Source organism: Eucalyptus grandis, chromosome 8 (assembly GCF_016545825.1).
Source record: "Eucalyptus grandis isolate ANBG69807.140 chromosome 8, ASM1654582v1, whole genome shotgun sequence".
Classification (NCBI taxonomy): Eukaryota; Viridiplantae; Streptophyta; class Magnoliopsida; order Myrtales; family Myrtaceae; genus Eucalyptus; species Eucalyptus grandis.
This window is the reverse complement of record NC_052619.1, coordinates 40,351,600-40,376,766: the sequence shown is the minus strand read 5'-3', so window position 1 is coordinate 40,376,766 and position 25,167 is coordinate 40,351,600. Positions and strand designations below refer to the sequence as shown.

The 25,167-nt window shown below is 37.2% G+C and overlaps 2 protein-coding genes and 1 long non-coding RNA gene across 3 annotated transcripts; all 3 read right to left on the bottom strand.

Moving 5' to 3' along the window:
* Window positions 1–1,776: 1,776 nt before the first annotated feature.
* LOC120287220 (B3 domain-containing transcription factor VRN1-like) lies at window positions 1,777–4,518 on the bottom strand. Its single transcript, XM_039299948.1, has 7 exons — window positions 4,423–4,518; window positions 3,463–3,755; window positions 3,222–3,295; window positions 2,855–3,066; window positions 2,334–2,654; window positions 2,152–2,235; window positions 1,777–1,818 (listed from the first exon to the last, which is right to left on the bottom strand). Exons 1-7 carry the CDS (start codon window positions 4,516–4,518, stop codon window positions 1,777–1,779), a joined length of 1,122 nt encoding a protein of 373 aa, XP_039155882.1.
* A 4,173-nt stretch (window positions 4,519–8,691) lies between these two features.
* LOC120287705 lies at window positions 8,692–12,673 on the bottom strand. Its single transcript, XR_005545950.1, has 2 exons — window positions 12,623–12,673; window positions 8,692–9,106 (listed from the first exon to the last, which is right to left on the bottom strand). It is a non-coding gene; the product is annotated as an uncharacterized LOC120287705 (long non-coding RNA).
* Window positions 12,674–12,678: 5 nt separating this feature from the next.
* On the bottom strand, window positions 12,679–22,711 carry LOC120287219 (histone-lysine N-methyltransferase family member SUVH9-like). Its single transcript, XM_039299947.1, is given in 3 exon segments — window positions 12,679–13,732; window positions 13,735–14,830; window positions 22,649–22,711. Coding segments are annotated over 3 exon segments (2,157 nt in total). The 3' UTR covers window positions 12,679–12,734.
* Window positions 22,712–25,167: the final 2,456 nt, after the last annotated feature.

The following is a 25,167-nucleotide window of genomic DNA, read 5'->3' as shown; positions in this document are numbered from 1 at the left end:
CAAACTCTACGAACTTATATGGGAGTAAATTACCAGCTCCTAAACACATCACTTGAGTAGGTTATCAATTCTTATTTTAAATCACCCATATCTATTTAAGTATATCCATCTATATTTGAGTGAGTTACCAACTCTAACCTGGATAAGTGATCGACATCCATAAGGGACAAAAGTACTTTAGTGTGAGTTCTCTTCCTTGTTGCGAGAGGTCGAGAGTTCAACGCTCTTGTTGCTAAATTGTCTGAAGTGGGGTCCTAGTGTTGGGGTCATAGGCTAGCCTCCCGAAATTTACGTCTAAATGGCAACTTGCGACAAGACTCGGCGGAGTCATGGGCCTTGGAGGGTTGTGTGATCTCAGAAGGGTGATCTCCGTGGTTCTCGGTTACAAAAAAAAAAAAACAACAACAACAACACCACCAAGAAGCATGTGGCCCTTTTGATAAAGAGATTTGGGGTGGGGTTGGGGAGTACTAGGTTCGAGGTTCGATTCCTGTGAGCATCACACACACGTATATATAAAAGAAGGGAGTGAGATCAAAAGAAAAAAAAGAAAAATCAGATTGGCGACACCTACCCAATCACAAAAGTAATGTTCTTTAAAATTAATAAATAAGATGAAATGTTACGGGAATAATTCAAATCTTTTGAATTTTGGGAAAAATTACAACTCTTGATTTAAACTTCAAAATCATAATAGAAGAAAGTTACGACAACGGAAGTTCTTTTTTTCTTTTTTCTTTTTTTAATGACTAGAATCCCAACCTTTTAACTAGTTTTCAGTCCTGTGATTTGCATCGAATACCTTTCAAAATTTTAAAAGGTTGATAAGAAAAGCACATTTAGTAATTCTAAAGTGAAACACGGTTGTTAATGTCTTTTCTCATCCTATGATGATTATGTATTTACTAATATATTCCTCGTCTACTTTACTTTTTCCATAGGCTTTTGCCTCCTTTGCAGCCAAAAAAAAAAAAAAAAAAATCCAAAGGCGTATGACTAATGAGAAGAGCGAAAATCCTAAAATAAATTTCAAAAAAAAAAATTAGAAGATGAGAAGTGATATTTCCTCGGCCCAAAAGTTTTCTTCCACAGCTTTTGGAATTGCATGTCTTGTTAGCGGGTCTAATTATGGTCCGATGAACTGAAGAAAGTTTATATATCTCGTTCAGCATGACAGGAACCATAGTTTATATACTCCTGTCTAGTTTAGGTAATCTAGGAACACCAAATTTCCATCCTCTTAGTAATACATCATCAGTTCGTCACGCCCTATATTCAAATTACAACAGCAAGCGCCGTGAGAAGGAGGAAGCTTAGACATGTTTAACAGCCATTCTATGCAAAAATGCTATTGCACAGACATCCACAACCCAAGTTTTCTTGACCAGAATATCACTGCGGAGTTTGGTCCATGGAGCATACCAACGTTACATGCTACAAAATGCAATACTCCCCGAGGGCATTGAGTGGCAACCGATCACGGTCGACAAGCAGAGCATTGCCATCCACTTTAACTAACAAAAATTAGTCCCGCTGTACATAAAAGGTTTGTCAAAATCTGGCTACAGAAGTGTCGTAGAAAGACAGAGACACTCTGCTGACTCCTGTACAGAAACACAAACATAAGCATCGCCGTGACAAAACAAGGAATTACATGCTGCAAAATGCGATAATCCCGAGGGCGCCAACCCATCACAGTGGATGAGCAGAGCATTGCTATCCACTTTAACTAGCAAAAGTTAATCCCACTGTACAAAAAGGTTTGTCAAAATCTGGCTACTTAAGTGCCTTAGAAGGATAGATGCATTCAGCCGACTCCTGTACAGAAACACAAACATTAGCATCGCCAGCCTCCAGGACAAAACAAGGAATTCTCCCTCACAATGCTTGTAAAAGGATATAGTGTGATTTGCACTGTTGCGATATATTTTTGCTAGGCAATTATTAGGGTCAAAGTCATAATAATGAGCTCTTACAAATAGTCCGTTTTTTTTTTTTTTTTTTTTTTTTTTTTTTTTTGCTAAGACAAGCAACAAGGTACTGGAATCTGGCATGCATTTGTGCAGTCTTACTGAAACAGATCGACCAAAGTCTCTCAGCCATTAATATATAAACTAGCAAGTTTTCCTTGACTTGGCCTAAATGACCTACCGATGCAGACCGTTTATACAGCTCTTTCAGGAGTTGAACACCTTGCTTTTTTGGGGAAGCTTGAACACGTTGCCCATTGGACTTCTAATATACCAATATGAATTTCAAAGTCACATGGAAGAAATTAACTAATTGAACACAGGTACCAGGAGATGCTCACCGCGTTTCTGGAATACATTTACCTGTGAACTATCAAAAGTCAGCTTCATCGAAGAGCTTCCTCCTGAATAGGATGCGCAACAGTAGGCCCCAACCCCAATCTCAGGAACCCGAAATATGGTAACTTTGAGCACAATGTCTTCTCTCCGAAGCAGTTCGAAGATGCAGACATCACCTATCTCCAGCTTATTGTCTGCCACAAACTCACGCCAACCTCTGCTTATCTTGCCTTTGCCATTGAAGAGAAGGCATCGCACGCGCCACTTCTTCCCATCAGAAACCTGAAGAGTGATGTCTCTGGAGTCCCCCTTTAGATGCATCCCAATGAAAGAGGCTGGCAGATTCTGTTCATGAGGGGAAAAGAGCTTTTCCTATGATCAGTATGTATTGCAGTGAATATGAACTGAAATTAATATGAAATTCTGTCTCTGGATATCATGGAGGATGTAGGCATAGTTGTTGTTGTCTCACTAATCTTTTCCTTTTTGTGAATGATTAAATTGAAAAGGAAAAATCAGAATAAACCATAGCGAAGAGGACTTACCACAAGAAATTTCTCTCTCACATAAGATGGGCGCATGATTACTTGGAAGAACGGATTATTGGGCTCATACATGTGAGCTGCACGGATAGCCATCCCTCTTGCCTCAATGATGGCAGCGTTACACTCCCTTGAAGATTTTCCATAGGATGCCTCGACAGTAGGCAGTTCACCTCCATCTTTCCTCATCACTGATGGCTCACTTTCATCTGCAACTTCATCATATGTGTAAAAAGAGAAAGTAAATAGGATAAAGCATTGACATAGTTATCGAGATTATGGTGCTTACTAGATTCATTTATTTGCTTTCTCCTTTTCCGGTATCGGTTTTTCTGAAACAACCGATCTATCCCGACTCCATCGAATGTACTTTGGAGCTCAACTTCGTCGACTTGTACCCCCTTATCCTGATGAAAGACCTCCCAATCAGCTACAGGCTCGGGCCTAATGATATTGACACCATCATGAATTCTGTTTGTCATTCGCCAACCCGACATTCTTGGAAACACTTGTCCTTTAAACAGCTACAAATTGGGCATGCACAGCAAAGGTCTCTAATTTCAACAACACTGTCAGTATCTTGATTTTTCTTCGTATGCATTGGAAATTGCCTGCTCGAAATAAATTCTTTGCTACCAAGAGGATTGTGAGAATTCCTCTCCCAGGAAGCAGTCAGATTATATACGTAAACATGAAATGTCGAGTCCCCTTCGTACTTGAAAATCAGAAAGTGACCGGAATGAATGGAATGATGTTCCAGGAATCTCTGCCAACCATCATGGAACCATAATCTGCTGCCATGTTTTCTTAACTCGACTAGCCAGATACTAGAATCAGAAGCGGAGAGCCTAACGACATCAGAAAGTTCATCCCCATATTTCCGAGCAAACTTTTTTGGAATCCCCTGCAGATTGAAAGAAATTTAATGGCATTCTTCCTCGAATTGACCATTACCAGAGGGCCAAAAAGCTGATGTTGAATCACCAGTGAAGTTCATGAACCCCATAAGTACGGAGAACGTGAGCAAGTATAAGGAACAAATTAAAACGGCTGCACACATACTACATAAGTACATAGGCCAAATTTCCTCTTGCAGACCCTTCTTCACTTTATGAATGAAAGAAAGAATCCACATTGAAAATGCTATTGATATCTTAAGAGAAATTGGGTCATCCTCTAACTCGGCTCCTACCGGGCCAAACTTTTGCGTCCCAACTAATTGGGTCAAAAGACCCAAGTTTTAGCCTTCCATTCTTAAGGCTCAAAGTTCAGTCTCCTCTCATGCGGCATTTCCCAACATTTTCAAACTCAGGAAACAGCTGCCTAACGATTCGACCCAGAAAAATTCAGTCTTTTAAGAAGGTGACCATTCACCAGCATGATCTTTTCTCCTGTGTTATTTCTTTTACTCAACATGCTTAAAGGAAAGGAAAAGAACAGAAAAATCAGCCATGCATGGATTTCTTTTCCTCGGCTCAAGAATTTGCGTGAGTTCATTTCTTGAGAAGAAGAAGACACAAACACAAGCATGGTGACTGGTGAGTGACAATGATGATCAGTTCAAAAATTACCAGCTGCTTCTCATGGATGAGGGAGTCCACCATCAACCTGTAAAAGATGCATGCCCTTCTTCCGTTTGCAGCCACCCTCTCCTCTTCCTGCGACATTGTTCTTGTGTTTATGTTTTTGTTTTTTCTTGTTTTTGGGTCTCTAATTGTACTCGCGATGCCAACTAATCGCTTCACCTGCGTGAATCTCCTTGAGAAATTTAAGATGAAACAATTCTCGGTGTCCATGTGTCGTCTCAGGGCTCAGTTGATGTTCACGTCACCACCTTTTCATGTATTTTTCTTTGGGGATTTTCCACCGTCCCTTTCTTTTTCTCACTGGATTCTGCTTTTTTTTTTTTTTTAAATTGGGAAAAGTGCCACTTTTACCTTCTAAGCCCATTTTCAAGAAAACAAATCCCTTTTGCCCGACTTTTCTTTTGGATGGGAAATGAGCTTGTATTCATTCGTATAGAAACCAAACCATAGTGACTAAATAAGTTCTCTTAGGGGTGCATGACAATCACCTATTTCTTTTTTTAAAATAATTTTCTATTGAGACTTGTTTTCGAAATAGAAATCATTTGATAAACCCATTCAATTTTTTTTCTATTTATGAAATAAATTCTTATTCAGAAATAGATTTGGAATAGAAATCAAAAGTAGAAATTTTCTACTTTTATATTTCTAGAACATAAATGAGAAATAAAAATTATTCTCATCGTTCGTCAACCGGTCTTTTATCCGTTGCCGTTGACCCCTTTGTTTGTCGGTTGCTCACCACCGCCGCCGTCCTTGCCGATCGCCGACCGCCGCCGCTGCCGGTTGTCGGCCGCCGCCACCGCCGCCGCGCCAATCCTGTCGCCGGCCACCAATCATCGATCGCCGTGCCGCCACCGCCACCGCCACCAATCGATCATCGAGTCCACCCGTCCAGTCCCTTTGGTCCACCGCTATCCAAAAGGAAAAAAAATTGTGTTGTTAATTTCTATTTTTAAAATAGAAATTTGTATCATTATCAAACGGTTATTTTTCTTAGAAACTCTTCTAGAAATAGAAATAAAAAAAAATCTATTTTTTTTCCAAAAATCAATTACGGCCAAAATGGTTGTCATTTACCCCCTTAGCAACGATAGACACGAGAAGAACAAGGAAGCGGATTGAGTCGAAAAATGGAAGGTAAACCAACAAAAGCATTTCTTCCAGCCCAGTTTGCATAAGGATTGAGCTAAATCTTCTGCATTAGGAGAAATTTTCAGAAGCAACTCTCCATTACCACATCATCTTCTGCTTTTCAGATAGAATTTCATAGACGATGAGGGGACTCTAAAACTAAATCCTCCCTCCAGCGCCTGATCAAGTAATTAGACCGACTTGACAAACTATTTGGAGAAGTGGCGCAATCATACAATACATTTTTTAAATTGGTTAGTGAGAATCCTTCTTGATTTGTTAAACTCGACTGTCTGACTCTTGTATTTCTAAGAATCATAATAATTAGTTAACCAAAGATCCCAAGAGTTAAGATTTATCGACATCAGATTAGACATACTCTATCTTTCAACTTCAGACAACAACTCACCAATACCAATCTGTAATCAATTTAGCAATGGCCGGTGTAGAACAACGAAATAAATTTCATTATATTTCCATGATGAGAGCTATCTATATTAAAAGATCATGCTCCGACAAAGAAATAATTTAATTATATTTCTGTGATGAGAACTAAGATCTCTCTTTCTCTCTCTGATCAAGACTTAAAAAAGAACTTACGGGTTTTCTAGGTTTGTAAGCTTATTCTGACGCACTCTTCTTGCCTTAACTTGAACAAATCTAGAGATTAGATCAAGGGAAAAAGAAAGAAAGCTTTTATTAAACTATAACATTCCTACCTTGACCCTCAATGAGTGTTGTGGTTCAACATTCTCTCATTTCTTTCAAATTCCTACTCTTTTCCTAGCTCACCATCAACCCTCGAACACCTGGAAAAATTTCAGACTTCTTCCCTCACCGTCCAAGAGGGTAATTTATGAGGGGATATAGGAGGCCTTTCCAGTCTCCACTGGGATGGACGACCTATGGTTGGAAAGATACATGAGCATAATTTTGCTCTCTAGTCGAGGTTTTGACTAGTTTTGGCTGCAAATTTGTAAAAATTGCATTTTCTCAATGGGCTGACTGGAATTTTTGGATTAAAGTTAGTTATTTGAGTTATTTTTTGGGTCATGAAGAAACTCTTTGGGGACTAATACTAGACTCTATTGGAAGCTTGATAGGTCCCCTTTGAAATCCAAGTAGTGGTGTGGTACGATTATTTCTGGTGTGCGAGATATGGCTCTTGAAAAACCCCCTCAAATGCTGCTACTTTTAGTTTTTGAGTTTGGAAGGTAACTGTTTGGATGTACTTTTGGAGGCCACCAAGAGCCCCCCTCGAGCTAGCTGCCTCTTATCTCCTACTTTTATGCCTCAGAGGGTGTGCTTCCGAGAGGTTATCCACTGAATTAATCCACCCTTTGGTTGCCAACTGAACTACTTCACTAACTCTTCAACTTCGTCAAATTTTCAAATTTGTACCGTCATTGACCTAGCTAATTTGGTCGAGATTTTCGCGCTCTTTCCTCAGCTTGTCCATGGCCATTTTTTTTCCATCTGCACATCTAATGGTCGTCTTCCACCTCAACTAGAGATCAGTCTAATTAGGTAGCTCAATAGGATATGGTGGGGCTACGAAATTGCTTACTTGGAAGTTTCATATTGTGCCCAAATTGTGGACTCGGCTTCGGCAGCTAGCTTAAGTGCTTTAATCAATCAATTTTTCTGGATTTTTTTTTATCAATTGGCAAGTTCATGTATAGTACTCTAAGCCGCTAGCTAGACTTTGCAAGTTTCTCCAACCGATTTTGCAAGAAAGTTCATCAAAATTGGCCAATTTCTTGCGCAAGATGAGGAGGCTTGGCTAAACATATTCAGATTCTCGGCCCCAACTTTTTTTTTTTATGGAAAGTAGATTTGAGAAAAATAATTCCATTTAAAACCTATAGTAAATGCCTCGGCAATCTAAATGCAACAAATTGATATGAAATATTTTTATGGAAGAACAGGTTCCAATTCTTTCAAAAATATTTAAACACAATCTTTGGACAAAAATTAAGTGTCAACAAGATCTAAAGGTTCTGAGTGAAAGGAATCTATATGGTTATGTGGCTAAAATAATTGATATATTGACTAGTACCATTTTGTTGTAGCTTTCAAATTACAAAACGTGTTACCAACTAACTATTGAAAATGACGTTTAAACTCATTTCTTTGTTGGTAACTCGCTATTACATTCTAGTTGACATTGCTGACATTGACAGAAAATGGCTTGAATTGCTACTAGGGCAAATGAATACACATTGCTAAATTCTGACGTAAGTTACCAATTTGACGGTAATATTTTGTTGTAGCTGGGTAAATTTTAACATTGATACTCATCATTTATGGGCAATTTACTAACAGTTTACGGTATAATTAATTTATCAGTCGCATACTTTTTATCAACATTATCTAAAACTTATTATCGTTTTCAGGAATCAACCCATCACATAATTTCGTTCTCTCTTATTTTCTTTTTGATTTTAACGGTACACTTGAATTTTCCTAAATGATACGACAAATGCACGAGATGACTGCTTTAGTAATTCCAGATTTTCTGACCTGCAAATTTCTATACTCTCGTCCAAACCCCGTAGTTTTCATTCAGTGCCTAAAAGAAAGCTTTCACCTCATGCAAAGTGGCTCTCCTTCCTACCCAACCCAAGACAAGAAGGGAAAGATTGGTACAGAAAGATCAAGAACTGGTTCTTGTGACAGCAATTCCACCTCTTTGATTTATCAATATCTTCAATGAGGCAGGAACACTGCCAATTCCTGTTTATCATTCTCTTCTCATCAGTTCCAATTGAACTTGGAGTCCTGATTCCTCCTTAGCGTGCTGCATATTGCTCCCACTGCCATTTTCTTCCGCAATGAATAAACTCAATACCCTCGCAAGCAACATCACGCACCCTTCATGACAAGCTTCTTCTGATTAACACGGCAACAAAGGGTATGACACATTTCCATCTCATTTCAAGCCTCTCAATCAGTTCAGAGATGCAGATGAATTCAATGTCATGCCCCTGTTATTCAATGCCACGTCATAGCATATTGATCAAGCATAAGTCCTCAAACGAAAGTTTCAGAATAGAAGAAGAATACAAGGAAGCCGAAGAAAGATTTAGCCACAGAGAGAGAGAGAGAGAGAGAGAGAGATGGGCTTCCTGCTATGCCTGCACTAACAGATATGTCAACTGTACAGCCGTGATGCGAACTTTATATACAAGTTAACCATACAATAGATTTTGACATTTATGGGTTTACAAGTACAACAGATGTTGATCATCCACAATTTCAACCAGTGCGTGGAGCGGCCTTATCCTACAAGTACAAAAAGGTGCACTGTCAGCAAAAGCAGCTATCAGTACTTCCGCCAGCAGCCGATCTGCATGAAGTTCAGTCCTCGACAAAAATTTCTCTTACAAGGTAATCACATCCAAAAATTTGATGGACCGCCAGTTTTGTTGTTCCTAATAAATTCACCGGCAGCATCAGCTCGCACACAAAAAATGGGGACAGAACTGGGAAGCAGCATCCGCAGACACATGCCCGCAAAAGATCCAACCAAAATCTGCGTGTAAGAAATTATGGAGGTGAGTGACATTGTCATCAGACGTGAGTGCTTTGATCTTATCCAAGAAACAAACCAAAACACTTTGTGCTACATGAAGAGGAGAAATCAAAATGAAAAGCAACTGTAGGAAATGACCAAGAAGATTGCTAGTAACTTTTATAGCCACATCCCACGCACAAGCAATACCACGTGTGGTGAATCAATCAAGTAATTTGCCCACCACAAAATAGACACATACCATCAACTTTCAAATATGTTTGTGTTTACCGAGTCAATATGGTATTGAGGTTTAAGTGGACAACATACAGACAGAGTGAATTACAAGCTGCTGAACTAAAGAGATACTCCGATTCAATTTGAAGAAAAACAAAATTGAAGAAACTTTACACTGCTCGTAGTCATAGGAAGCCTTCTACCAGAAACAAGAAGAATTAAGTGTTTCAATCTGATCCACAAAATAAAATCACGAGATTTGTCTCCTTTTTGCGGGTCAAGGCAAAATGGAGGTGAATCATATGTTCACAGGAGAAAGAGAAGCAGAGTATCTGCAGAAATGTTCAATACGTCAATGCATTTATCTCACAACACTTCAAAATATTTAGCAGAATGCCCATTTTATTCCAACATTCCCTTTGAACAACTTCATATCTTGGGCATCCTGGACAAACAGAATATTAAAGAAGCTTCCATAATTCCTCTTATTATCCTTCTGGTTATCTCATGAAACTTCACAAAGATCCATTTAAATGAGCTCAGTACCATACAGCCTACTAAAAGCATCCATACAAAGAAAAAGGTACCAAGGCGGCTAATAGCCCTATGTTGACACTGACATGAACAACATCTAAATTAGGATTTAGAGTGCAGTTAAAATGACGGAACAGTGAAAGATTAGATCCAAAACTGATGCCAACTGCATAAATGTAGAATGCCATTAATTATATTCCACATCCATTCCCTAAGCCATTTCCAGGCATGAGTAAGGTTACTAATCAAGGCAAAAAGGAAAACAATTGAATTTTCCTCTTAAGTTCAGTCGGCTTAAGCTAACTCCACCCCACGCTGAACCTCTCCCATATTTGACAAGTAATAAATATGAGGTAATTCTAATACATTTTCACTGCATTCTGATAGCCAAAACCAACAATACAAATTTCAGCTGGGACCAGATGAGACGAACCAGGATGTCTGGTGACAGCAAACCAAATTTTGCATTGACAAAGACTGAATTACCTCATCCATGACAGTCGTGATTTGATATAATAAAACTGGGAAGACTGCCTATACCTTATAAAAAATATCAGTAGATACCAACAAGAAAGCAAGAGGCAAAGCCTCAAAAGCACAAACTGCTACAAACGGTAGTTGTCTCTTCGCTAACATACAAAAAAACTTATAAGCTACTTTCAACATCCTCAACTAGAAGTACGTCAAGCAAAAACCAAAAAGTTGTAAATAACGGTTATTTCCCTTTGTTCAGCATGATATTAGTCATGTCATTAGTTAAGACCCACCATAAAGCATACGCTACGTGACAACTTATGTAATTAGGTTCATCTATAGAATAAGATCATGCATTAATTAAAAGGAATAGTGCAATTGGCCAAATAATCATCGCCTGCCCCACTCTCCTAGCTCCTTCACTAGCAGTATTTCATTTCACTCATTCTTGGCACCAAAAGATACAATTTCACTGAATCCTTGAATATTGGGCGTCCATCTTCTAAGAAAAAAATACAATGCATAAATCTTATATGGGAGGAAAATGAAAATTTGAGCACAATTTATGTAAGTTGTATGGATGTATACATCGTCACATGGTTTGACACCTCTAATTCATATAAATTAAGAAGCTACAGCTTTTCTACAGAAATCAATCCCACTGGGATTTTAAACTCTCAAACACCGGCTTATTTATTGAAAAGCACAACAAATGAAAATTGACTGCCAAAAGATATAATTCCATATTTGATAGACAGGAATCAGCATTCAATGAGGTTATTATTTAATGATCCTATCAAAGGTGGCCGGAACAATGTATAGTGAACATTAATAGCAACAGACAGGCAATTCCATGCTCTCACATGCTCATTTGACCACTTAAGCACTAGACTTGTTCGTATCGTGTTATGCCCTACAAAAGACAATAAAATATCACTCTATTATCCTGCTAAATTAAGTACTGTTTTCGTTCAATGCACTTGGAAAACAAAATCAGATACTGTTCTCCTGTTCTGCAGAAAAAAGATAAGTACTTCTATTTTAACCCTTTCCAAAAATTTTGTTATTTGAAAACCCAAATGCAGTGCCCTCATTTTTACAAAGATTTGCACAACATGAATGGAGAAGGTTTGACAATGAAAATGATGGCTTTGGGTGATCTGAAATGTCAATGCACGGAATGTACAGTTTTGACAGGATTTGGCTTCAGTAACTCCTGAATCAAGTAATGTGTGGACAATATCAGAGATGTATAAGAATTTGTATTATTACTTCTACGACCAACTAGTAGAAGGGGTAAAAACCAAAAATCTAGCGGTTTTAAACGTCGCACCCATAAACTGAAGGAATGATGCTTGTTCCACTATCATCTTACTTGAATTCATTACCAATCTTATTTCATTATGTCTCACTTCCATTCCTTACAACTAAAAGTGACCTCCAATTAAATTTGCCTGCCGTGGTGCTTTGGGTCTCTTCATTGCAAAATGCAAAATCAAAGAATGAATATCCTTAGTTTGGAGTGATTCTACCAATTCAATTTTAATAAAAGTTTCTACATTTTGAGATTTTCACGTAAGGGCAAAAGGACTTATCGTCATAATTTTAGAGATCATATAGGTCTTGGCAATACCAGTTCTTTGAAGTTATGGTCTGTTAAAAACATTTATTCATTTCTACACAAAAGTTTATATATATATAACATTGTGATCTTAGATCCGATCACAAGACCCAATCTTTCAAACAACAATATCAATTAGAAATAGATTCAGACTTTCACGACCTTGTTCGGGACTATCAAAAAAAAAAAAAAATGTCGTGGGGTCCTCGTTTTTCGTGAGATGAAACTTCTTCCATCGCAGGACCATTACATGAGACAAATTCACCAGATCAAGGAAGGACAGAGAGAAATGAGAATGAATCATTAAGAACTTCCTCAATGCAAAAGCAATAGTAGCTCCCCATCAAGGAACATGAAACTACGTACTTATGCAGCCACCATTTCTCAAATAGTAATAATTATAGTCATCACCATCGTCATAGATAATTTGACCACAGCCAAAAAATTCTAGTCATCAACAGTGTCCACGGCAGAGTTAATTTTCAGCAACTGATCTAAATGCAGAAAAGACAGAACAATTGACAAACAAGACAAGAAGTAAGAATCTCGAAGACAGCTACATTGTTAAAGCTAATATATGAAACACAAAGAATCCATCTCCAAAGATGAAAATAATTGTTCTACATAGTTCCATAGTTTTCAAAGCTTGCAGAACATAAAATTTAGTTTACCTCAGCCCTTGTAACGCTGCACTGCATCACTTTCGAAATGCATCACTTCTCAATTTAGATATAGGAAATGGGCACCATCCTCAATTCAGTCTGTCCAACTTCCCAAGACAGTTCAGTTACAGAGAAGAGGAGGCTTCCCAGTCCATTCATCCGCAGCACCATAGTCAAGGCTGAGCTCCCTCAGAGGAGGAATATTCTCCAATGCAAACAACATTACGTGAGGAAATGAAACATTATTGTGATCATACAATACATACTGCACCATTACATTAGGAGTTGAACTATGGCTAATATAACAAGCAACATTCCTCATTTTTGAGACATCCATAGCAAAATCCAAAGGAGGAATTGATGGATAAGCAGGGCATGCAAAATCCGGATACACTTTGGACAAATCTCCCCACTTGGTCCATTTAGCAGTAAACCTGCTCGGGTAGACCAATGGATCGCCACTCATGCTGAAAATCTGGGCTTGGTCTCTCGTGAGTACAACTCCTGCATATTCACAGATAAAAGCACCAGCTTGTATCAGCTCTAAGGTCCTAACACCCCAATTGGTCTCCTTCGATCTAAATATCTCCAACTTACTACTTAAACCTTTCTGCGTCACACGATTACGGCAGGTTGGAGGACACTTACAAAATGGCCCACATTCAAAAATAACTGGCTTTCCCCTCGTAAGTAACCCATTGTGATCATAGGCAAACTCACCCCCATTTCTCGAAGCACAAAAGCAATTACTTCCACAGCTCAGAACACATTCACACCCGCTGCCATTAGCATTTTGAAGCACCAAATACGGAGGAAATACAGTCCTGGCTAAGTACTCATAATTCAGGGGAGTGCTGTCAGAATCAATGTCATTATACAGAAAAACGGGCGCACATTCCTTCCTCGCTGAAATGTCAAGACTGAGATATCCCCTGGGCCTAACTGTTAAAGGCCTTGTCCTAAGGGTCTGAGCAAACCTCATGATAGCACTACCCATTTCTGGTTGCCCTTCAATTCTCATCAACTTATACTTGTATACCCCAAAACCAGACCTCCCGATATCAAACCAATGATCAAGAATCCTATACAACCCATCATACACATATATCTTGGGTGTCGCACCGCCCCGTATCTTATCCCCCTTATAACCCGAACTTCGATTCCATAGTGCATGCTCCTTTCCATAGCCAAATTACCACCTTCCAACTTCTGGTGGTTACACTGCCTATTTAGCTTATCCTGCCCTCCATGACCACTATATATAATCACATCCCCTGCATCCTCATCGTCTTCATACCCTCCAGACACAATAACACTGGTCGCAATCGGCTCGCCATTTGAGCTCTGGCTAGCAGTTAAATAATCAATGCCAGCTTGCGGTTGACCATGCAGACCAACAACACACAACTCCATCCTATAGAAGAAGACATCGCCTATCTCTACACCAGGTAAAGGTCCCACGATTCTCTTGTCGCGATTCACCCACAATCCCTTCCCTCTCATCATGGAAGCGGCCGCCAAATCACCCCTCCTCATCCTACCATCGACACCCTCCTCATGCGACATATAAAAAACACGCAGGCTATCGTAAATCAGGCGGGCCTGGCGCACCTCCTCGCGAAAGTACCTCTTGTCCTCGTCGCTGAGATCGGCGACCCTCACGAGCTCCGACGACCGCGGCTGCAGCTGCTGTCGCCGGCCGCCGCTGCTCGGCGAGGCCGCGAACGGAGAGACCTGCGCCTCCTCGCTCTTCACCGGGACAATGGCCCGCGTCTTGGGATCCAGCACGTCGACGTCGCCGCCCCCGCGGCCGTACCGCCTGGCGAACGCGCTGCGGAACAGCTCGGACACGCGGTGGAACTCGGAGAAGAGCTGGTCGCCGCCGCCGCCGCTGCTGTCCGGGAGGGGTCTGCGGGGCGTTCGGGGAGCTGAGGAAGAATTCAGGGGCGGGGGGTTGGGAAGCTCGTGGGTCTGCAGCGGGGGGCCGCTGCACGTGGGTCTGGGGCGGTTCGTCGAGGGTTCGAGCTTGGGCTCGATCTTGGGAGTGACGGTGGGGGTGGGCGGCGGCGGCGGCGGCGGCGGTGGCGGTGGGCGGGTCCGGCAGCAGGTTGAGGTCTTGGAACGGGACCAGAGAACCCATTTCGGAGAGAGAGGGAGTGAGGCGATTGCAGACACAATCTTAGGACGGAATTTCGATGCAGTCGGGAGTGGATTTCGCTTGTCCGTTACGGAAAGAGAGGGAGAAGTAAGGATTGGAGCTTAGATCAATGGCGGATTCCGAGGAGGGAGGGAGGGAGGGAGGGGGGGATGAATTTTTTGGACAGGTTTGCTGGCTCCGTTACTTTGAGGAAATGAGGATTAATGTTCATGCAATTTGACGGATTTGCCCCCTCCCCTATGGTTTCTTTTTTTATTTTTATTGTTTGTCAAATTTTTAAGGTTGGAGAGTTGCCTTTATTTTGAATTTGAATTTTGGTCGGACATGGTGCTTGCTGGATATGACGGCAATCTTAGTCATTATTAAATTATTTTCTATAGGAGTAGGTGGGCGCAGCTACGAATGCCTCTGGAAAATAAAATGGAATGAAATGGAATAGAATGGAATAAGATCATTATGCCGAATTATATAATTTAATTCGACAATGACATGTCGTTGCCAATGGGGAATAAAGTTACATTTTCCTGAGTGGAAAATGAAATATAATGGAATAACTATCTTTTTCCTTTTACATTATAAAAGAATTTCTACTAGTGACAAAGTCATAACTAAAACGATGGAATAACTTTCTTCGGGAAAATACCCAAAAACCCCTTGAAGAAGTTTGGTTCTCGCCATGCGCTCTTAAATTTGAGTTTGTCTCAAATGAACCCTAAATTTGTTTCATGCGTGTCAATCTATCCTCTTGATCCGTTAATGAAAAAAATGATCGGTCGGCACATACGTGTATCTCATGTGTTAATCTCAAGGGCATTTTTGTCAAGAAAATCATATGAAATAATTACATAAATGATCCATAAATTTTGACTAAATGTACAATGTCTTATTTGAACTTCTAATCCGTTCAATATGATCATTAAATTTTAGTCCAATGTGTAAAATGCAGTCATTGTTCAATTTAATTCATTGATTATATGAAACTATTGAATATCTGAATTTCATTAATTCAAATTTAGAGTTATGATTTAGAGATTAGATTGAACATGTATCAAAGTTTAAAGATTATATTAAATAATTCATATTTAAATGACAATATTACATGTTAGACCAAAATTCATGAACCGCATTAAATAAATTAAAAGTTCAAAAGAAGATATTATATATTGAGTCAAAATTTATAAATTATTTATATTATTTTTATAGATCATAAGAGAAAACTATAATTACAACTGAACTTGAGATCAAACAAGCAAAAAGTGATAGAGGTCAGACAACGACAGCAGCAATGATGCACGCCAAGGACCAGCGACGGCCCGACATCCCTCCAACGTTTTTCAGCCGCCAACCGCGGCGGGGCTCTCCGGAGTCATTAAAGCAAATCATTGAGTTGGCTTACGGTTGAAGTGGCGGCTTCATCGATACCGACGTTTCGTCGGACTTCCATTTCTCCCTATTTTCCTGGGGGCAGTTCAGTTGCTTTAAACTGCCGAACTTTCCCCTCTTGGCAAAATCCACGGGGAGAGAGAGAGAGAGATCCCGACGTTCAGACGGTTGCTCATCGTCCATCAAATCAAAATCTCACAGTACAAGTTCGAACCCAGAAAAAGCAACTTGGAAACTTTCCAAAACTAATCCATAATTGTCAGCACTTAAAGCGGGAAGTTACCCAAAAAGATATATAGATTTATTATATTTGTTATTTCCTAATTTTAAATCTTTCATTTTAGTTAATTTAGTCATATCCTCTTAATAATTTATCAATTTAGTTTTTCATGTCAATTTTAATTGAGAATTATTGATATAGACGTTGGCCATTATACGTAACATGGGTGGCACTTACATAGATAATTTATTAAAAAATTTAATTTTTTTTTTCTTATATTGCTTCCTTTTTTTAAAAAAAAAAATCTTCTCTTTAAACCTATGAGAGTTGCTGCCCTCGCTTGTGGCCTCACTTTTATGCTTTTTGAGCTTATTGGAACCTGAAGCCACTTTTCCTATCTTCCATACCTAGGGAAATGGGTAGGCAGTAGAGCGATTTCTCAACAACAAGCAAAAAAAAAGTAGGGTAGAACTAGGCAGAAAACAGAAATAAAAAGAAAAAAAAAATAGAATTGAATAAAAAAGTTACGAAAAATTGTCCAAATCAATATTGTCCATTTTACGTAGCACTGTCAAGATACTTATGTTAGTGATTTTCGGTCACAATTGGATGAAGGAATTAAATTAGTAAATCATTAAAAAATTTAGAATTAAATTGACTAAATTAAAATATTTAGAATTGAATTAGCATAAATATGATAAACTTCCCTAGTCGCCATCAGTTCGTTCGCTGTAGAGGAGAGATGAGAGAGAACAGAGCGAGATAGCGAGGCCAGCGAAGGTTGAGGAGGTGGGAGAGGAATTGGCCTTGTGAATATTTTGCTTTTGGTCTAATTTTTGACAGCGACACGTGATTGATGAGTAATGAAATCATTACTATGGACAAAAGATGAGTCATTAGGAAAACATTTTCCATCTTTTGATGCCCAATTTCAATGGCGACTCGACAATCGTGATGATGAATGAAATAATTTTATATGAGACAAAAAAATGACATTGATTTAAATGAGAATTTTCGTTATAGAAAAGCACTTTGACCATGAATATCATTGGTGAGGATCTGAATAATTTTGACAATAAAAGATGACGATTTTGCTATTTTGTAATGCTCGTGACATTGACGTAACACGTCATTGATGCTCATTAGAATAACTTTATTTGGAAAAGGGTGACATTAGAAAATGAAATTGAATAAAAGAGGAAATTACCCTAAAAAATCCTAAATATATTATACTCATACCGATTCAATCTAAACTTTTTAATTGTATCAATTTAGTTATAAATATTTTCATATTTTATCAATTAAGTCAATTCAACCAATTTTGTCTAAAAGTTGGAACCCTAACATGAACATTTTTAATAATATTTTGATTTTTTTATAATCTTTCTTTCTTTTTTGTTCTTTTTACATTTTTTTGGGGTGGGTGGGTGGGGGGTGGAGGGGGAGGGGGTTTTAAGAGCCAGCAAAGGTCGCTGGCCATAAGCAAAAGCATCATTGGGGCCAATAAGGGCCATAGCACCTAGCCTAGGACAGATCTAGACATGGGGCCATGTGCCTCACTTTGGCCGACAAGGGCTTCATCAGCCGTGGTAAGGGCATCGTGGCCCTCACCAAATTTGGATGAGGGCCTAGGTGAGGGTCATGATGCCCTCACCAGCCACAGTGAGGACTTGCGACCACTCACCTAGTGGCTAGTGAAGGCGTTGTAGTCCTTGCCTAGAGCCACTAAGTGCTGCAACACCCCCACCCAATAGTGGTGAGTTAGTGACCCTCGACACCATTAGCCCTAAAAGGAAAAAAAAAAAAAAAAGTACAAAGAAGAAAATAAAAAAATTAAAAGTTTATTACAAAAATATTCACGTGAGTCTCGATGGGGGAGGGGGTTTTAAGAGCCAGCAAAGGTTGCTAGCCATAAGCAAAAGCATCATTGGGGCCAATAAGGGCCATAGCACCTAGCCTAAGCCAGATCTAGACATGGGGCCATGTGCCTCACTTTGGCCGACAAGGGCTTCATCAGCCGTGGTAAGGGCATCGTGGCCCTCACCAAATTTGGATGAGGGCCTAGGTGAGGGTCATGATGCCCTCACCAGCCACAGTGAGGACTTGCGACCACTCACCCAAAGGTGGCTAGTGAAGGCGTGTAGCCCTTGCCTAGAGCCGCTAAGTGCTGCAACACCCCACCCAATAGTGGTGAGTTAGTGACCCTCGACAGCCATTAGCCCTAAAAGGAAAAAAAAAAAAAAAGTACAGAGAAGAAAATAAAAAATTAAAAGTTTATTACAAAAATATTCACGTGAGTCTCGATTATATCACATGAAACGGTTGACGTTCACGTACCAATTTTCAGCTAAAATTAGCTAGATAAATTCAGTTGACAAAATCTTTACAAAAAAAAAAAAAAAAAATCAGTTGACAAAATATGAAAAAAATTAAAATTAGATTTGCAGTAACTCAATAGATTTCCCGAATAGAATAAATATCTTCCTATAAAAAAATATATTGACTATCGGAGTCATTGATGAGGATGAAAACCTTTTTCTTAGTTCTCAATGTCATTAATGAGGAACGCGATGACTTTGTCCATTAAAATTATTGTATTTTTCGTAAATTGTTATTAAAATTTTAGCTTATTTTATCTCCTGATCAAGAAATATATTGTTATGATATTATAGATGGTTACACTTATCCGATTTATTTTTAAATTTCTAAGGGAAATTTTTGAAAAGTTACCTTCTTTTTAATCTAATAACTGATAACGACCTTTTAACCTATTATTTATCATAGCAAAAGAAAAGAATTTGCGGTCTTGTCAATTTATAAGGTGATAACGACCTTTTATCTTATTATTCATCATTACATCATTAAATATATATATGGATGTCAAATATGAACAACCAACTTAGAGGTTGTTTGATAGCTACTGTTTTTCTATGTTCAACCAACTTAGAGGTTGTTTGGTAATTACGGTTTTTCTATTTTTTTATTCTTTTGTTTTTCGGAACAGAAAAAAAAACATGAATCCATTTGGTAAAGTCAACTATTTTTTCTACTCCTCGTGATAAAAAACAATGACCATAAAATAGATCTAAAAAAAAAAAAAAAAAGAAAAAAAAAAAATTACCTTGTTGTTCCTGAAATAGAAATTGAAAATACTATATCTAGACAAAAATTATTTTCGGGACAAAAATCTTACTAAAAACATTGTTAATATTTTTTCCGATAAAGTCAACTAAGTTGACCCACACATAAAATGAGTAGTCACCATGATTACACTTGTACATATGATAAATCGACAACAAAATTATACAATTACGAGCATCAACATGCAAACAGCATAACAGAAAAAGAAATGAAAAGGCTATAGTAGAAAAGTAAAAAGAAAAACTGGGTGAAATATGCTTAAAAGTGTAGTCTTTCATATTCTAATGTCTTAAACAACTTTCACTTTTTTAACTTTTAAATTTTTTTCAAGTATCAATACTTTGAATTTTTCTAACCTAAAATGTCTAAATATTTACATGATATATAATGTTGATATGTAAATTCCCGTTAAAATTTCCATGATTTTTTGAATTTTTACATAATATTATGAATTTGACCGGAAAGCAAAAAAAATATTTTCTTTTAAAATCTCCAAACAAACATGCAAATGCATTCCTAGCGTTGGGCACCAAAAGATGTGTTTAGGGGAGCGCGTAAATCACGAGAAGCATTTTTTAGGATCTCAATTCTTTAAAGTTTAACTAGTCATAAGATGAGGGAGATGTAAATAGGAATGTACGATTCAATTATAGGAATACACTCTAATTATCTTGGCTACTTTTATTATTGTGATTTTTAAGATATAGTTGATTATAAATTATGAGTATACTTTTCGGTAGATGTCAAAACTACAATGTATATGAATCATAAAACAAAATTTCTATTATATGAATTGGGAAGAAAAAAATTGAATCAAAATCATAAGATTCTAATAAAATACATGAAATTAGTTGTTTCTCAACATAGAAAAACGCAAGTAAAGTAAGATATATTAAAAAAAAAAATAGAAACTTGAGTTAAAGTCATTCATTCATGATCAAAAGTAAAGGTATCTTAATTTTAAGTACTATCGTTGTTTAAGTATATCTTAAGTGTTAGATGCGGAAAAACGTCTTCTTATGATCTTCACAGTTAGAACAAGAACACATATAATCGAGTAGAAAGATTAACGCACTTATTTTAGGATCTATCGATCTTGATACGGAAGCGAAAAAATGATGATCGCGCGCAAGTCCTTATCTTTTATTACTCGTATCACCGAATCAATGAGACGGCCTCCTCACTCTTTAGCACTAGGTAAACATCTATTTGTGAGGATAATTGTGAGAATGGGGGTTAGAGGAAAAATTTAAGCAATATTTATAGATTTTCCAACCAGATCATCTCATTACGGGTCAAGCTCAACTCGACGCACATTAACTAACCCCATATTAGACTAATTAAGAAGCATTTTATCTCATCTTAGAAAAACTTTGTAAAACAATATATTACAATATCAATTAATGTATCACGCATTAGGAAAACTCTTACATTCTCCCATTTGAGCTAATATTAATTGAAATTATACCGTATGTATGTATATTGGTCTAGAGATAATTCTTAATAGTTAATCTTATCCCATAAAGTCTTAAACACTGAATTATGACAGTAACTGCATGTATCCACACAGAACCTTCCATGGTCATGAGTATTCTTAACTTTATTTATATAGATTTAATATGGTAGTATGGCTAATGAATACCACCTCTCATAGAGAAATCTCATTTGTTAGTTACCATTCTCTTATCTTAAGTATCACAAAAACCTGTGTCACTAGAGAATGTTTTTATAATTCCAATGAATCCAAATATGCATTATCTTTATAGTTAACATTTTTTTTATGTGTAACAATATATATACTCAAAGCTAATAACCGAATGGTCCTAACATTCATTCAAGATTTATATAATACCTTGGGACTTTTATCAATATGTATTAAGATAATAACAATATATCCATAAATATTTTATTGAACACAAAAGTTGATACATATTAAAATGTGACTAAATGTAACAAACACATATGTAAACTTTATTAGAAAAAAAATAAAAACAGCTCTTACTAAATAACAGTATCCCAAGATGCTCTGAAGCTCATGCTAATGACATGTCACTCAAACACACAAGAGTGTAGGCCATTAGTTAGTATATCAACAACTATATTATCTGTAAGAATATGATCTACTGCAATATCACCATTCTATACCGACTCATTTATGGTAAAAAACTTGATTGTTGTGTACTTAGATCCCCTGAGACCTACGCTGCAAAGTTATTGTCACAATATAACTATATGGGTCTTTTCACAAAAATAAAAATAGTTAACTCCATAATGAGATTTTGGCACCAAATAACTTGAGTGATAGCTAAAAACTCTACTTGCATGGTAGAAGATGGTATAGATTTCTATTTCTTGCTCTTCCACGATACTGCACCTCTTGGCAACATAAATATGTATCATATTGTCGACTTTGTATCATCTTGACAAGCAGCAAAGTCGGCATTTGAATACCTTACTAGCTATAAGTCTGGAACATGTCTATAAATCAGCATATAGTTTCTTGTCCTCTTTAAGTACCTTAAATCTTCTTGTTAGTAACCTAGTGATTGTGTCTTGGATTTGACTAATATCTACCTAAAAGTCATGTCGCAAAAGCGATATCTGGTCTAGTATAAACTTAAGCATATATGATATCTCTAAGTACACTAGTATAAGGTACATCCTTTACTTGGGCTTTCTCAAAATCTAAACTAGGGGATTGTGAGAAACTCAATTTATCACCCTTAATAAACGGGGAACAATTCCTGACTTATAATGATCCATATTGAAAATTTCTAAAATACAATTAATATATGTCTTCTGAAACAAATCCAATAAATGAGAGAGTAATCCCTATGGACCTTAATGCCAAGAACTAAAGATGCTTCAAATAGGTATTTCATGTCAAAAATTTTCGATAACATCCACTTTATCTCATACAGTAATCTAATGTCGCTACTTGCAAGTAAGATATCATCTATATAAAGTATGAGAAAATTTTAATTTCTCTCACTAACCTTGTGGTATATATATTGATTTACTTTATTTTTAATAAATATGAATGAAATGATAATACTATTAAACTTTAGATGCCATTATCTAGAAGCTTGCTTAAGGTCATAAATAGACTTTTTCAATTTACATATAAGCTTACCTGAATCATCTGCTGCAAAATCTTCAGGTTGTACCATATAGACCTTCTCATTAAGATCTCCATTTAGAAAAGCAGTTTTAACATCTATCTGGTATAACTCCATATGAAAATGAGCTATCAATGTCAAAATCAGTTTAAAAGGATTTTAGAAGAGACTGGAGAAAATGTTGTTTCATAATCTATTCATTTTCTTTGAATGAAACCCTTAGCTACCAGTCTACCTTTAAACTTCTTAATCTTTCCTTTGGAATCCCTTTTAGTCTTGTATACTCATTTGCAGCCGATGGACCTATAACCTTCAAGCAATTCAATTAGCTCTCAAACACCATTGTGTTTCATGGATTGCATCTTGTCTCTTATTGCATTTAGCCTTAAATCTAATTGAGGACAAGAAACATCATCTGTATAAGTCACTGGATCAACAACGCAGCTGATATGATAATCATACTCTCCTAGGTAGACTATGTAATTTGGTGGTAATGTCTTTCCCTAGTCGATCTCCTAAGTGGAGCTATTGCAACCTCATTCTGAACTTGAGGGGCTTGAAGAACTTCATCAAGAACTGCCTCAATCACAAGATCTTAGGCCACATAATAGGCTCAATTTGTGGTTAGGAGGCTCCATAATTGTCTGCACAGGAAGAGATAAGGATCTAGTAATCCCCACTATATTGTCATCTTCAATAATTTGTGAAGAGTTACCCTTTTTGAGTACATCAAATTCGAGAAATTTTGTTGTCTGCGATTCCACAATTCTTGTACTTCCATTGAAGTTATAAAATCTATACCTCTTTGAATGATCTTGGTAAGATATGAAGTAATACCGAGTAGTTTTAGAATCTAACTTACTAAATGTTGGATTATATAACTTCACTTTTGCAAGACACTCACAAACTTTAAGATGATTCAAGCTGGGTTTATGTCTAATCCACAATTTAAAAGGAGTCAATGGAACCATTATGGTAAGAACACGATTTAGAATGTAAAGTGTTATTTTCAAAGCTTCACCCTACAAAAATCTAGGTAAATTTGTTCTACTAATCATACTCCTCATCATATCCAAAAGAGTGCGATTATGCCTTTCGGCCACACCATTTTGTTCAGGACTCCCAAGCATAATAAATTGAGTTACTATCCCAGAATCCTCTAAATATTTGGCAAACGGCCCTTTAAGTTATCCAGCATCACCATGCCTCCCAAAAGACTCACTGCCACAGTCAAATATGTGACTTTTCCCAATTGTTTCTCTACTTCAACACGAAAAATCTTGAATTTGTCAAGAGACTCAAACTTTTCTTTAATCAAGTATAGGTATCTATGTCAGGAATAGTCGTCAATAAATATAATGAAATAATAATTTTTACACAAAGTTAATGTGTATGCTCCACTAATATCAGTGTGGATGACTTCTAACATATTAGAACTTTGAACTGCGGTTTTCTTCTTTATCTTAGTCATCTTACCTCTACAACAGCCTATACAAGTCTCTAGATCACTTTTAAAAGTAAACAGGATGTCAGCCTTTATCAGCCTTCTACTCTTTGTTTAGAGATTTGACCTAGGTGTTTCTGCCACAATGCATAAGACCGTTCCTTAAGTAGAGGTCTTTTGGAAATAGCATTTATAGCTAAATAAGCGACGTACATATCATTGGGAGATGAACATAATCGATACAATCCATTGGACAAATTGTAGCACCCAACCTTATTTGAATTAAAAAACATAGAAATACTATTGCTCTTTATTTTAAAAGAGTATCCTCACATGTCCAAATAAGACACAGAAACTAAGGTCCCTCTAAAGGAAGGTACATAAAAATTGTTTTTTAACATCATCCTAAAACCATAATCTAGAATCAAAATAATATCTCTCACGAATTCAACATCAACTTTAATATTGTTTCCCATAGTGAGCTTTGATTCATTGTGATTTGGTGTCCATTGGTTTATGAACCACTATATGGTAAACAAATGCCAAAGAATCATTACCTTTAGATTTACTCTTGGTTTTTTTGGATAACCAAGCTTTATATTTATTGCAGTGTTTCTTTATGTGTCTCTTTCCCTACAAAAGTAACAAAGAACACCATCCTTCTTGAAGGGTTCTTTCTTAGGACCCAAATTGTTAGAAGAACCAACGGCTTTGGAATTTCCTTTATGATTGGAAGGACTAGCAACTTTAGAATTTTCCTTATGAGTATAATTTTTTTAACTTCTTACCCTTATCACTATCGAAACTAGAAGCATAAAGGGCGATATGCCCTTTATCTTTATTCAATTTTTCTTCTCTGCCACCACCCTTGTAATCAAGTCATTAATTGATCATGTCTTATTTTGAGAACTATAATTAGTCTTGATAATCCCAAAGTTAATAGGAAGAGAATTTAAAGTTTGATGCATAATGCAAGCAGTAAGAATACCAATATTGAGAGCCTGAAGTTTTATATGCAAATCTACCATTCTCAAAATATAATCCCTAGTCATACTTAATATTATAGAGTGTTTGCAAGTGGGTCTTTAT